General features: G+C 45.6%; 1 protein-coding gene across 1 annotated transcript in view; it reads right to left on the bottom strand.

The window, feature by feature from the left end:
- Positions 1 to 15,693, bottom strand: part of grik2 (glutamate receptor, ionotropic, kainate 2) — a gene marked incomplete at its 3' end in the record, with an annotated part of 346,108 nt that overhangs the window by 95,202 nt on the left and 235,213 nt on the right. The window contains exons 8-9 of the mRNA XM_079275707.1: positions 11,577 to 11,720; positions 5,464 to 5,571 (exon numbers count right to left, since the gene is read on the bottom strand). Coding sequence (XP_079131833.1) covers positions 5,464 to 5,571; positions 11,577 to 11,720 — 252 coding nt within the window. The remainder of the gene's footprint in view (positions 1 to 5,463; positions 5,572 to 11,576; positions 11,721 to 15,693) is intronic.

The raw sequence follows: 15,693 nt of genomic DNA, 5'->3' as shown, positions 1-15,693 counted from the left end.
ACGTACAGAGGATAATAAGCAGCAACCTGAGGACACAGGTGACAGCCGAGTGCACCGTCAGCACTGTTAGGGGGGGGAACTTTCTTCTATACTCCCACAGGGAATAGTGTAAGAGATGAGCTAAGATGTGGAATGGCCCTGTGGCCTTGAGGAGGGTTTGTGGAGAACAACACTGTGGAGGGCTGAAAGGAGGAGGAGAGCGTCCTGAAGAAGCAAGTGGGAAGAAGAGGATGGAGAAGCTATCGGATCATGCCTCAAGGCTTCTCCTGTCCTATCTCAGCTCTCCCTTAGATCTCCAAACCCACGCCTCCTTGTCAGCACCCTCCCTGCTCCCCATCCAACCCCACCGACCCAACAAGCCACTGGGACCACAAACACTCAACAACCCCAACCAGTCACACAATCCGCAGGGCTCCTGTGATGCTCCGCACGAGGGCCAGAGGCAGGCTTTGTAATTGCAAATCAACTCTTTGATTCAGGCTTCATGAGGCTAGAGGGCGTCTGAAGGAGTTTTTATTAATAGAGTAAATTATTCATGGCGGTGCAGGCGCACACTGACCAGAGGTCAGAAGCTGCTGAGAGGCACTGGTGAGGATGCTGAAGTGTGAAGTGTTTGTGGTTGCACTGAAGAATATTATTTGTATCGGCGGTGTTAGCAGGTTATCTTCCCGCTGATCATCTCATGAATCTTAATTTGACTGCTGAATACAGGAGATACTATTCCAAAGCAAAGGATGTAAACCATCGATGCACCTATTCATATGAGTACACAAACACATACTGACGCATGAGGCATGGCATGCCATGATGCATTCTAACTGACATTGAAGGTAGGGTTTGGATTTTGTTTGGGTGCCAAATCAAATGGATATCTTTTAAGTTACACTTCGCAGTGATCCCACGCTGAGCTGCAGCAGAAAACTGGATGGATCAAAAATAAAGTGAGGTCTACGCACATGCCAGTCTGAGCTCCTCTATCGGTGTATACACTTCCAAGTGGATGCTAAGACGCTATTTGATCCTTGCTGGATCTCTCAAAGAAAGGCCATGTTTAGACTGACATCAGCACTGTGTCAAAGAATGCCTCCCCCTGATTCACGCCAGTGCTGACAAGGTGGCGTCATTGATGCAAAGGAATCCCCAAAACGAACATAAGGTTTGTCCGCAAAGAAGTTGTACCTGCTTAACTTGTGCAGCAATACAATGCAATGCATCATCTGGCAATCAAAGTGTCAATCAAATGGATGCAGGTTCACATTCCAGCAAGATTACTTTACCCACCAATTGACTCACACACATGCATACACACAACAGAGGTGGCATGCAAGGTGCTGGCCTTCACATCTCAAAGTTCAAAGTTCAAAGTTCACTTTATTGTCAAAGTTTCCACATGTGTTATGCATACAGAAAATTTGAAATGCCGTTTCTTGCAGTCCCACAGTGTAATATAGACATGAACATATAACATATAATAGAATAAAATAGAAAAAAAGTTAAGAACATAAGGGCCTAGATAAAGGATGAACAAGTAGCAGCAGAGAATAAAAAGTGACTGGTGCTGGATGAGGGAAGGGTGTGAGGGGGAGTAGATGTCCTGGTATGTTCCATTTGAGGCAGTGGGGAAGGTGGGTGAGGGGGAGGGTAGAGAGGTCAGGGGAGAGATGGCAGAGATGGCAGGGGGGAGAGAGGGGGAGCGAGAGGAGAGAGGGAGGGAGAGAGTTCAGCATCCTGACCGCCTGGTGGAAGAAGCTGTTCCTCAGCCGGGTAGAGCTCGAACGGAGACTGCGGAACCTTCTCCCTGAAGGCAGGAGGCTGAAGAGGCTGTTGGAGGGGTGGGTGGGGTCACCCGCAATGCCGAGTGCTTTGCGGGTGAGGCGGGTGTTGTAAATGTCCTGTAGTGTAGGGAGTGAGACTCCGATGATCCTCTGGGCAGAGTTCACAATGCGCTGCAGGCTCTTGCGGTTGGAGGCGGTGCAGCTTCCGAACCACAGCGTGATGCAGCTGCTGAGGATGCTCTCAGTGGCGCCTCGGTAGAATGAGAGCATGATGGGGGAGGGGGCTCCTGCTCGCTTGAGCTTCCTGATGAAGTACAGGCGTTGCTGGGCCGTCTTTGCCAGTGCAGTGGTGTTGCTGTTCCAGGTGAGGTCATCTGTGATTGTCACACCCAGGAATTTGGTGCTGCTCACCTGCTCCACAGCAGCACCATTGATGGTCAGAGGGAGGGGGGGTTGGGAGTGGGTTCTCCTGAAGTCAACAACAATCTCCTTTGTTTTCCCCACATTGAGGAAGAGATTGTTATTTTGGCACCAACGGACCAGCTGGTTCACTTCCTTCCTGTAGTTAGTCTCATCGTTTTGACTGATGAGACCTACCACGGTAGTGTCGTCAGCGAACTTCATGATGTGGTTGGAGCTGTAGTTGGGTTTACAGTCATGGGTCAGCAGGGTGAAGAGAAGGGGGCTGAGCACACAACCTTGGGGGGCCCCCGTACTCAGTGTTAGTGTGTTCGAAGTGTTGTTGTTGACCCGAACAGCTTGTGGTCTCTCTGTGAGGAAGTCCAACAACCAGTTGCAGAGAGAGGGGCTGAGGCCCAGGTCTGTAAGTTTACACACAAGCTGCTGGGGGATGATTGTATTGAATGCTGAGCTGAAATCTATGAACAGCATTCTGACGTAGGAGTTCTTAGTGTCCAGGTGTGTGAGGGCTGGGTGTAGAGCGGAGGAGATTGCATCCTCTGTGGACCGTTTAGTTCGGTAAGCAAACTGAAACTGGTCCAGGGAGGGAGGAAGGGTGGATTTGATCTGCTTCATGACCAGCCTTTCGAAGCACTTCATGATGGTAGAAGTCAATGCGACGGGGCGGTAGTCGTTGAAGCAGACTGGAGATGACTTCTTCGGCACAGGAATGATGGTGGTTTCCTTGAAGCACGTGGGAACAACAGCCTGGCTCAGGGAGGTGTTAAAGATGTCGGTGAGGACATCCGTGAGCTCCTCTGCGCAGTCCCTCAGCACACGACCAGGAATGTTGTCAGGTCCCGCAGCCTTGCGGGTATTAATCCTCAGCAGTGTGCTCCTCACACTGGCTGGGGACAGGCACAGAGCCTGGTCGTCGGTGGGGGGGGTGGTTTTCTGCGCAGGTGTGTTGTTCTGTGCTTCGAAGCGTGCAAAGAAGCCATTGAGGTTGTTAAGCAGGGAGGTGTGACTGTCACAGGTCTGTGGCGGTAGTTTGTAGTCCGTTATGGTCCTAATGCCCTGCCACAGGCTCCGTGAGTCCCTGCTGTCTTTGAAATGTCCTGTGATTTTCCTGGTGTACAGTCGTTTAGCTTTCCTGATGCCACGGCACAGGTCAGCCCTGGCTGCTCCCAGCCCAGCTGGGTCTCCAGCTCTGAAGGCGGTGTCGCGAGCCTTGAGCAGTGTGCGGACCTCCCCTGTCAGCCATGGCTTCTGGTTGGCTCGGATGGTGATGGCTCTGGTGGTAGTTACATCATCAATGCACTTGGTGATGTAACCTGTGACTGTCTCTGTGTATTCTTGAATGTTAATGTGATGGTTGTAGGTGGCTGCCTGCTTGAACATGTCCCAGTCTGTAGTACCAAAGCAGTCCTGAAGTGCAGCAGTACTGTCCTCTGGCCACACCCGTACCTGTTTTGAAACCGGTTTGGTAACCTTTACCCTTGCTCTGTAGGCCGGTTTCAGCAAGACAGTGAGGTGGTCGGAGAGGCCAATGTGGGGGAGGGGGGACGCCTTGTACGCTCCCTTGATCGATATGTAGACTAGGTCTAATTTGTTGTTTTCCCTGGTTGGAAAATCAACATGCTGGTATATTTTAGGCAGAACAGTTTTTAGGTTAGCATGGTTGAAGTCTCCAGCAGCGATGAGAAGGCCGTCTGGGTGTGCTGTCTGTTGCTCACTGATGGCTCTGTAAAGTTCACTGAGTGCCTCCTCTCTGTCCTTGATGTTGGGGCTCGGAGGTATATAAACAGCCACCAGTAGAATGGCTGAAAACTCCCTCGGCAGGTAAAAAGGACGGCACTTTAAAACCATAAACTCCACCAGCGGGGAACAGTGTTGGTTAACAACAATAGCGTCTCGACACCAAGCATCACTGATGTAAACACACACACTGCCGCCGCGGGACTTACCCACGCTAACTATGTCTCTGTCTGCTCGGTAGCATGTTAGCTTGTCCAGTTGAATAGCGGAGTCCGGGATGTTGTGGTGGAGCCATGTTTCCGTGAACACGTAAACACAGCAGTCCCTCACCTCACGCTTGGTTCTGAGTAGCCGTATATTGTCCATCTTGTTGTCCAGTGAACGGACATTTGCCATGAGGAATGTTGGAATTGCCGGCTTGTGTGGGCTAGCCGCTAGCCTAGCCCGGATACCTCCACGCTTTCCCCGCTTTTGCTTCCTCTCTCCAACCCCCACTCCTTACCGGGTGGGGGTTGACACAATGGGGGGAGCAGAGAAGTCCCAGGCTGCTAAGATCCACGGAGAGTTTGGCTTCCAGGTTGAAGAAAGTTGTACTTTTTCCAAGAAGAAACTCACGGCTGTATTGTTGTGTTTTGCGATATAAGTCCGTCGGGCATGACGAACACAGCGGCAAACTAGACGAAAAAGACGAAAACACTGTTTTTCCGGGACCGCAAGGGGCCGCTGCGACTGCTCGCGCCGCCAAACATGCCGAAGTAAGGCTCAGAATCAGAACCATTTATTGCCATTGAGTTTGACATGACAGGTGGTGCATAACGTTAAACAACAACAATCAACACAGTGCAAAAAGTAGAAACATATTAAAATTTACAGTAAAATATAAAATAAAGTGCACAAACAAACAGATAGCAGGACGATAAACAAGTGAGATGTACAGTAAGTGTAATGTAAAAGTGTCGAGAGTAGCAGGGGAGTGACCGGTAGGAAATTGTCCTGGGGGTGACAGAGTCAGTGGGGGTCCCGGGCTTTGTTGATGAGCCCGACTGCAGACGGGAAGAAAACTGTTGATGTGGCGTGAGGTCTTGGTGGACCTCAGCCTCCTGCCAGATGGAAGGGGCACCAACAGTTCATGTCCAGGGTGAGAGGGGTCGGCTACGATCTTTCTTGTTCGCGTCAGGGTCCTTGAAGCGAACAAGAACAGGGGGTCCGCGGGACCTCTGGTTTAGAGTGTTGACATGCAGCTCATTTAAACCCCGTTGTTTGCAGAAATGTACAATATCAACATTTTATTCTGGCGACTTGGTTGTATCTGAAAGCCTTCAATCAATGGATTGGAGTTGAATCTAGATATGAATATATACTTACATGTAAATGGGATTTTACGGCAGATTGATAGTGTGTTGATTTTTCATAAATCACTGCTACATTTACGACTTTATTTTATTTGTTTTATCTCATCATCACATTATCATACAAGAAGAGCTAGCGCACACACACACACACACACACACACACATTAAAGACACACTACCTTCTCAAGCCCCTCCTCCTTCAGACTGATGACATCAAGGTCGAAGTCTGTCCTCAAGCCATTGGTCCAGTTAAAAGTGATTCTCCCGGTCAGGCCATCCCAGTGGGCCTAAAGAGACAGAGAATATCAGAGGAGACATTCAACCATCAGCATCCTGTCTACGGCTCAGCCTTCTGAAATGTTGTTGATGTCAGTGTTCAAGGCAAAGCAGTGGAGGAGTGAGAACACACACACTATTTCTATTTCTACCTCTTTCACACACTGTTTCTGTCTGTACAGTCTTCCCTTGGTTCAAAATGCCTGCACAGACAGGCTGCATTTGTAACAGTAGGAAAGCAATTACCCAATCTTTACAGATATGTAGGGGTGTGATAGGATACAGTGTAGCATGAAAGTGGTTCAGAGCAGGAAAGGGTTTTTTTCAGGTACAGCAAATCATCACAGAGCAGCTCCGACTGGAAGCCAGGGACTTCAGGGCCTATCTTTAGTCAGATTAGTGGGCGTCACAGATCTGGAATTTACTCACACAGTACAGTCGACTGTGCTGGAAAGCATTTGTCATATTACTTTGACTCAGTGTCTGAATACCTCTCCATTGATGCCTGGGCTATTAGCAGATTCAAGGATATATAACTCTAATGGATATTATTATGAAATAGTATTACCAAGGAATGTGGTAGGTATATCTGTCAACTGTAGGTAAGAAAAAAAAAATATTAAATCATTTTGATGGATTGCCAAAGAGTTTACTCAGCACATTCATACCCCACTGAGGATGAACCCTTTCCTTTTCTTTTTTTTTTACAATTTATAACACTGCCATTCACACCAAGATTCTCCCATTTCCTGTCCAACATGAACAGGTTCTCAATGTGAGTTGAAACAAGATCTTGACACTAGGATCCTTTTGAAGACAGGGCCTCAAAGTCAGGTACTGAGGCCAGACCGTCCTTTAGGCCTCTGTCATTTCAGTGGGTTCTAGTGGTGCGTACTCTTAAATATATCTTAAATCAATTTGAAGAAGCCAAGTCTGGAGCTGTCAGGACCCTTGGAGTTCTGGTTTGCCAAAGCAGTGCCAACTTTGCCTGGTTGGCAATCCAGCCTTGACTGCCATCAGAACAAAATGTAAATGGGTACACATTATATCAAGAACAAATGAATTTGCTGGACATTAAATATCCCCACAGATGAATCTGGTTTTGGTGACCTCTTGACCTCTTCCTTCAGCACCACAACACCAATATTTCCACAGCCACGGCTGTTTTTGAAATCACATTTAGAAAGTGGTATCTCAACTAGTGGACTGATTTCCATGACACTTATGTGCATATTCATGCTCTTCACGGGGAGATGTATCATGTTTTACTTAACTATTATGTGTGCAGCACCACCATCAACCCAAAATATCCATTGGAACAGAGAGCCAAAGAATATAGCCAGATGGGCGTGACAAATGTCAGCATATTCATGCTGCTCAGAGGTTGAACCTGTGGCTTGAATTTTCCGATGGCCCATCTCACTTAGCACCACCCTCTGAGAAAAAACACCAACAAGACTTAAAATATATCATCAGTTTGTTTCATCTTTAATCATTTTAGTAATAGTTACCGGTGCCTTCAGACATATTGATTTAATCATTCAATTCAATTCAATGAATTTTAGTATCGCCCAAAATCACAAATTACAAATTTGTGATGTGTTACAGTCAGGTGATGTGCGTTACAGTCAGGTGATGCATTACAGTCAGGTGATGTGCGTTACAGTCAGGTGATGTGCGTTACAGTCAGGTGATGCGTGTTACAGTCAGGTGATGTGTGTTACAGTCAGGTGATGTGTTACAGTCAGGTGATGTGTGTTACAGTCAGGTGATGTGTTACAGTCAGGTGACGTGTTACAGTCAGGTGATGTGTGTTACAGTCAGGTGATGCGTTACAGTCAGGTGATGTGCGTTACAGTCAGGTGATGTGCGTTACAGTCAGGTGATGTGTGTTACAGTCAGGTGATGCGTTACAGTCAGGTGATGCGTTACAGTCAGGTGATGCGTTACAGTCAGGTGATGTGCGTTACAGTCAGGTGATGTGCGTTACAGTCAGGTGATGTGCGTTACAGTAGTCAGGTGATGTGCGTTACAGTCAGGTGATGCGCGTTACAGTCAGGTGATGTGTGTTACAGTCAGGTGATGTGCGTTCCAGTCAGGTGATGCGTGTTACAGTCAGGTGATGTGTGTTACAGTCAGGTGATGTGTTACAGTCAGGTCATGTGTTACAGTCAGGTGATGTGCGTTCCAGTCAGGTGATGTGTTCCAGTCAGGTGATGTGTTACAGTCAGGTGATGCGTTACAGTCAGGTGATGCGTTACAGTCAGGTGATGCGTTACAGTCAGGTGATGTGTTACAGTCAGGTGATGCGTTACAGTCAGGTGATGTGTGTTACAGTCAGGTGATGTTACAGTCAGGTGATGCATTACAGTCAGGTGATGTGCGTTACAGTCAGGTGATGTGTTACAGTCAGGTGATGTGTGTTACAGTCAGGTGATGTGTGTTACAGTCAGGTGATGTGTGTTACAGTCAGGTGATGCGTTACAGTCAGGTGATGCGTTACAGTCAGGTGATGTGTTACAGTCAGGTGATGTGTTACAGTCAGGTGATGTGTGTTACAGTCAGGTGATGCGTTACAGTCAGGTGATGCGTTACAGTCAGGTGATGTGTTACAGTCAGGTGATGTGTGTTACAGTCAGGTGATGTGTTACAGTCAGGTGATGTGTGTTACAGTCAGGTGATGTGTTACAGTCAGGTGATGCGTTACAGTCAGGTGATGCGTTACAGTCAGGTGATAAAAAGCTGGATAAAAGCTCTACTGAAAACAAGCTGCATTGTTTCTGTCCTGTTTGGTGGCCGATCCAAACCACACAGTGATGGAAGAACAGAGAACAGACTGGATGATGGTGGAGTAGAACAGATTCAGCAGCTCCTGAGGCAGGTTGAACTTCCTGAGCTGGAGCAGGTAGTACAACCTCTGCTGGGCCTTTTTTCTGATGGTGTTGATGTTGGAGGCTCACTCCAGGTCCTGGGAGATTGTGGATCCCAGAAACCTGAAGGTCTCCACAGCATATTACAGAGCTTTAACAAGAAGTGAAGAACGCTATTTTAACACGGGCACAAGTCATGGTCACACTGATCTGATCAGAACAAGTTACAGTTCAGTCCTCTATGCTGACTTTTTGTTTCCTGTTCCCGACAGCAAAGCACCAGCTGTTCAATACACACCAGCTCAATGACCCTGTAGTTTAAATGTTAAAAACTGAGGGCCAGGGGCGTTCAAGGAGGTTTTTTGGCCTGGATAAAGATTCTAAAATACAGGCACTGAGGTTGAGAGCTAACACAAAGGACTGCACTTAAACCAGCAAGTGGTTCTGAAACTTAAACTTTAGAAACAATTTACATACAGACACATACATGAAATTAGACCTCGTCAGAAGCAGTGGGCTGCTGTAAAGCCGCGGGAAACCAGTGGAAACCTGGACCAGGAGCATAACCCACTGAGCTACAGCCGCCTCGGGGGCACTGGGGTCAAGTTCAAAGGTCCACAAAGGCCTTCCAAGAATATTCTGTATTTGTATCGACTAAGAATAATTGCTATCAGTGCTTGCTATGACGATCTTAGCTTTCACATTGGCCCCTATTGCATTGTGGGGTATGGGCAGTTCTAAGATACAGCAGTAATCCAGCAAAGAAAATGTTTCCATATATAGTTCGATAAAGTCTAAAGCCAATGGTTAGAGACTGCTGCGTGCATCACATCCCACACTATTGAAGTGTTAGACCCTAACGAGCAACATGGTGGGTTTTATTATTAGAAGCTTGAAGCTTGTTGAAGCTTGTTCTGGGAATAAAAATGTATGGATTTATTTTCCCAACAGTGGCAGTAGTATAAATGTGGGGTCATTAAAATCAGAAGAGCTCATCCTCAGGGAGATAACTGCCCCAAAATTCCAGGGCAATGTGCCCATTACATTCTGTTATCCTTGTGTAACCAAGTGGAACTGACGGGGTGAAACTATTGGGTCCACCGGACCGGTAATGGGGTGCACGGGCCCTGATTGGGTGAAAAGATGTACCTGCTGGCAAATCGCATCCTTTGACTTTCTCTCCGCCGTCACGAGCGGGGGGGGCTGAGTCTGTTCTCTGTCTCCGCTGCCACGAGCGGGGGGGCTGAGTCCATCTACTTTCTCTCCCGCAACAAGCGGAGACGCAGCGTGAGGCACAATGAGAAGTTGCGTCGGTAGCGCAGTGTCTGGGAGGTGTCCGTTACGGAGGGGACAGCGTGTGTTTGGGGGATGGCTGATTCAGGTATATATATTTAGAGTGGAAGGGTTTTTGCCAGTAACTCCCAATTTCGTGTGCTGGGGAAATTGGGTACAATCAAGAAATATGTAATGTTGTATTCGTGTTTTTTAGAGCTTCCTGAGCAGTGCACCCAATGGTAGCTGGGGGGGGATCCAAGTGGGGGTGGCTGAGTTGCTGAACAGTAGATGGGTTGAAGTATAATCTTTTGGGTTTGTTTTCTGTTTATTGGCAGTTATTTGTGATTAGTTATGTTTTCGTTGTCATTTCTTTTCTAGTTAGTGAGACGCTGCCTTGGTCTTTTGTTTTGTTTCTGTTGCTTTAAGTTGTTTGTGATGCCGATCTGAGCGCATGGTCTGTGAACTCCTCCTGCTAAACCAGCTGTCACTGGTTCCTCCACACAGTTAGATTTGTACCAATAAAAGATTTATACTTTCATAACACTGCTTCCTGTGTGTACGTGCCTTTACGGTGTTTTGAACCGGGTCTCTGTCGCAACGTGGTGCTACAGTTGTGTACAATTGGAAAGTTTGGCGCTTCAGAAGTCACGGACAATCATTTATGGACCATTAATATAAATAACACATTTCATGGAAATCTGAACAGATCTCAGTCCATTTTGTTTTCATCGTTCAGTGTTGCACAACTTCATACTGTCGGTTTTCCATTCATAGTTCCTTGCTTGGCATGTGTAATGTTTATAACACAGATGGACATTTCACTACATTTCATTAATTACTAGTAATTGAGGACTCTAAAGGTATCCTACACACAAACACCCTGATGAAGATGGTGAGATGAAGCTGAAAGCTCTGCAAAACACCATGACTTCATATTCTATTGAAATAGGCCTTCATCAAATGTAAATCTCATCTCATGTCTTATCTTTAGTTGTCAACAATGTATTTAGAAAGCAGGCTTATCACATTTCTCTTCCATGCTGTATTGAATCTGCAGTGCAATCACAGTCCGAGCTAATTCAAATATGTTCCATTTCTTCGATCTCGGGACATTATCATATCCTGTACAGTAAAGATCATGCAGCAGTGTATTTCAAAGGTCATGAGAACTTGTGCATCATTTTGGAACTGCACTGGAGCCATTTCGCTGAACGGCGTTTTACAGTCTCGTGTGACTTTGGGTATAGAAAGCTTTAAGTCAAGAGGACAATAAGAGATGAAAGCATCAGATTGAGAGAAGATGGAAAGAAGAGAAGAAGGAATGAGGGAAGAAAATGTGACATCTGGATCGTGATAAACTAAGTTTAATATAAATACATCCAAATGTACAGTTTTTGGTTACATTTGCATAAAACCCGTCACCTTCATGTTTTATTATTTGCAATCTTCTCATGATTCCTGCAAACTAATGGGGAACGGAGCCCTAAATATAGGTTTCCTAATCCACAGACAACGCTCTGGATTAACCGTGCCAGCTTCATAAACGCACTGAACTGAGGGGCAATTACCAAAAATGTAGATAAGGTTGTGTTTTTGTTTCTGCATGGCTGATTAATGCTGAAATTCAGGGAGCAGGCTCAAGATGGCTGCCCTCCTCAGGGGAGTTGGTACGTACACAGACTGGAAAAAACCCATTGCCATTTAAATAAACACAGATAAGTCGTTTCTATTTATTTATATCCCCTTCCTTGACTGCCTCGGCCTTATTTGCATTGGCTCTGTGTGTGCTTCCCTGAGAGCACGTGTCTCTGTGAAGGTGCTGTGTATGTGCAGGACGAACACAGAGTGGGGAGCAGGTAGGAAGCAGTTACCTCTTTGATGAGGGCCATGAAGCGGTTTCCGAAGCGCCAGGGCTTGTGCCGGTTGCACTGTAATGAGCTGACAGTGATCTGCTGAGACTGCTGCACAGCCACGGCCACCACGTGCACGGCATCGTACATCAGCGCGGCGTCCGTCTGCAAACCAAGACGGGGGGTCATTAACATGGAACACAGCACAGGACAAATCAGAGCGCCCCGGCACCTTGGATCTGTTCAGAATCAGAGACATATCAATATCATGATGGCAGAATCAGAGACATATCAATATCATGATGGCAGAATCAGAGACAGTTGTGTGGCTCTGCGGAGTGTAATAGATGTGTTATGTAAATGAAGAGGGGGAACATTTGTTGGAAGAAAAAGGAGGAATATATGCACTCTATATCATCTGGGTGGCGCATGGAAAAGCATTTGGCAAAGACTCAATATATTTTTAAGCATATTCATTACCAGCCTCCACAGCGACGCTGGTGTTCTCTTTACCTTGTGAGCCTGTGTGTGACTCATCATGGCACACTGTGGTCTGCAGAGGAACTAACCCAGAGCAGGTCCTGAGCACCGTCTGTGGACAGAGTCTGTGACCACCATAACATTGCAACCATCTAAGAAGGAGTCATGGAACAACTTTATAGGTGAGTAGTTGAGATCCAAATGAAGGTTGAGTTCCACGATTGGGTCCCCCCACTACACACACACACACACACACACACACACACACACACACACACACACACACACACACTTTGGTTTCTAGTTTGTCAAGTAGTAGTGGCGCAGATGTTCATGTTACAGAAGTATAAGACACCAAAGAGCAACACATGAAGAAATAGAAATAAAACGAGATATTCAAGAAATGACATTCCTACAGAAGCTATACAGAGATAGCATTATATCAGAAGTTGTGCAAAAGTAATAGTCTGCATGAGTAATGAATTAACAATGCATCATTTACTTTCCAATAATATATGAAAGATGACTTTATTTTACTTTAAACAGTTATTTCAGTCAAATAACTCTCAAAACAATCTGTATTTATCTTTCATTAGTGCTTTATTTAAAAGGTTATTTCTAGGAAAATATGGAAATGACAGAAACCTTAAATATAACATTGCACAAAAGAGTACTTCTAGTACTACTACTAAAACTACTGGTGGTGCTCCTACTAATATTAACAGTGAGACACAATGCAAGGTACTACTTTACACAGTATACAACAGTAAATACTGTCTACGGTGACTGAGGTTATGTGAACTGCAGGTCACAGCAGGACAGTGTGACACCACATACCGGACCTTTTGACTTGTGTACAGTGCTACAGGTACATTGTTGCTAACACTGTTCATTTCCTCAATTCTGACCCATAGTCATAGTCATTATTGCTTTTAGGACACTTAATGAAGAGTGCACATTCCATACGCTGTGTTCTCCCAGCCATATATAAGCTGTTATTAGTATTTGGAAAAAGCTTAGACAAGAGTATTCAGCAAACCTAATGACATGAGATAACATAGTGCTGGAGAAGCTACTTGTCTCGCTGCAGCTCTAATTTACAGATCAACGGGTGGCAGCCAACTCTTAAAAGCCTTTCAGAATCACTTAATGCACGTCAAATGATGTATACTGTGCAGGGTCAATGATATGTGCAGTATTGTGAGTGCAATAGTATGGAGGCCCCAAAGGGTCACGGAGGGATTTAGTTTTTTCTGAACTACGTTTGCATTCACTCACGAGGTTTTACATTCCCCCGATCCATAGGAACAGGAAGTGTGTTGGTGCAGTCCGGTTATAACACACTCTGTGACACTACATCATGCATTTATTCCTCATTACTCAGTACAGTCACTGTGTGAGCACAGCTGCAGCCGCCCTGCCTGGCGGTGCTTGGTGAAGCCGTGTCTCTGGAGATTGCTCGGACTACGAATGCATTTGTATCTGTGATGCTGTGGATATGGATTATAGCTGTGCTCAGCCTTGCTCCTAGGGATCAGAGGGGATACAAAACATATCGTGATCGAATAGGACACAAAAGTGCATTTGCTATAGTTATACTTCATTTAAATGATAAAATAATTTGAGAATGCCAAATGACTGGAAGGTTTTCAGTTCTGTCGTGAGGACTGATGTGGACATCGCAAAGCGCCTACAGTCAATGAAGACGCTGGTGATACCTGGAGCAGGGATTTGAAGTGACAGCAGCAAGCTTTTCTTCCACCATGTCAATTCAAATATGGTGTCAATATTGTCCTTTTGTTATACGGTAACAGCAGACCTTTCAACAAACAAAAAGACTCTCAAGCTCGATAGGCACACAACCCTTTTCCCAGTCTCTCTTCCTCTCTTCTAATTCTATAATAAAGTCTTGACAGTAAACAGTTGGTCCAAACAGAGGAGTGACGCCGGCCCTATCACAGAAGTGCCAGTCATCCACGCTTCATGAAAGAAGCCTATAATTCTGCAGTTCCTCAAAAAAGAAAAATCGAATTAGTGTTTGTCTCGCTTGATTGAAAAGCAATCAAAACAGCTCTCCGCAGTAGGCGCATGGAAATCGTGCCCTGGGGTGCTTGGGAAAGCATTGTCCTGCAGGCAGAAATCACTCCAGAACCGAACATTTCCCCCATTTGAGCCCTGATTGAGCGTCGGAAGGCTGTGGCTTAAGTTGCCAGTTTGGCTGTAAGAGTGCGGTTAAGACACGCTATAGGCTGTTCAACATGCAAGTGTGTGTTTATGTGTGTGTGTGCAGCTGGATCCACATGCATGGGAGATGTCCAGAGATGTTTCAAAATCAATTACCGTCAAAGAGCTTGCCTTGTAGAAATTCAGACCGGTTCCAGTGAGTGCCCGCGGGAGTGTGAGGTATTAATAATCGGTGTTAGAAGAACGTGTTGAAGCAAAGGGAGTGTGAATTTATTGCAGTGTGGTTGTCACCTGGAGGCTGTTAAGTGTGCGTGTTGGGGATCGTGCAGCATCGTTTTGCAGATACGGGTGTCAAACAGCAGTGATAGGATGGATATGACCCACTTTGACTGACTTCACAGTCATTTTAGAAATAGTCAATGCTGCACTGGCAGTAGAATTGGTCATGCTACATGACGTATCATCAAGTATCTTGTGCGCAAATGACGACGTTGGTGTATGGACCACACAGGACAATAGGGACCAAGAACAGTATAGGGTTCAACAGTACCCACACAGAAAACCAGCCATTGAATTTGTTTTGTACAATGCAGTTCATTGTGGAAGTGGTTCAAGAGGAAAGCTTGTGTTGTGAAGTATCCAGAATGAAGGGAACGTTTAATGGAAACATCCTTATTTCGTTTTTATACTTTAAGGATATAAGTAGAGATGTTTGGATACCATTTTTCCTTCCCAATACTGGATTTATTCAAGTTTATTGCCAGATGCAATTTACATGATCACTTCAAAATTTTCCTTTGGCCAATATATATTTTTACTTAACGGAGCTTGAATGTAGCTCAATGCAACAGTTGTTACCTCTGTTATGTAGCCATGCTGGACCGTGCCGCCCACCGGCTGCTAACAGCTAACTAGCTCTCCTCCGACTGATTTCAACACAGATTTCTTGTTCACAATGTAGCATCATCAGGGACAGAATCGGTTGCACAAGAGTGGTTAACCACAGGTGTGTAGTAATAGTTTGCACATGTGCAGTACCGATCAGGAAGGATGTACTGATCAGTTTTTGGATAACACAAGTCCAAAACGATATATCAGGTTTTGATTTCACACATTAGAGCAGTGATAGTATACATTTATCTGTATGTCTGCAAATGGGATTTGTTGATAAGTAGAAAATATAATACATTGCCTGTGTTGGAATGTCTAGCCAATGCCATGACATTCTTAACCACTGTGCCACCAAGCACCTTATTAAAACTAAAGATGTATGATCCAGACATTTTATCTTGTAGTCTTTTGTCATTGTCCGGTTTTTTGGTGGATGGAGACCCCCATGGAACCGCTGTGAACAGTGTATTTGCCCAAAGAGGCAAAGTCAGTTTGAATGGTGCCTTAACATAGAGTTCAGCTTCGGCAATTCCAAATCAGCCATCTTGAGAGTGTTGAAGTTTGAGAAACGAGAGGATGACAG

Source organism: Melanostigma gelatinosum (genome assembly GCF_949748355.1).
Source record: "Melanostigma gelatinosum genome assembly, chromosome: 9".
Classification (NCBI taxonomy): domain Eukaryota; kingdom Metazoa; phylum Chordata; class Actinopteri; order Perciformes; family Zoarcidae; genus Melanostigma; species Melanostigma gelatinosum.
This window is presented reverse-complemented; position numbering and strand designations above follow the sequence as displayed.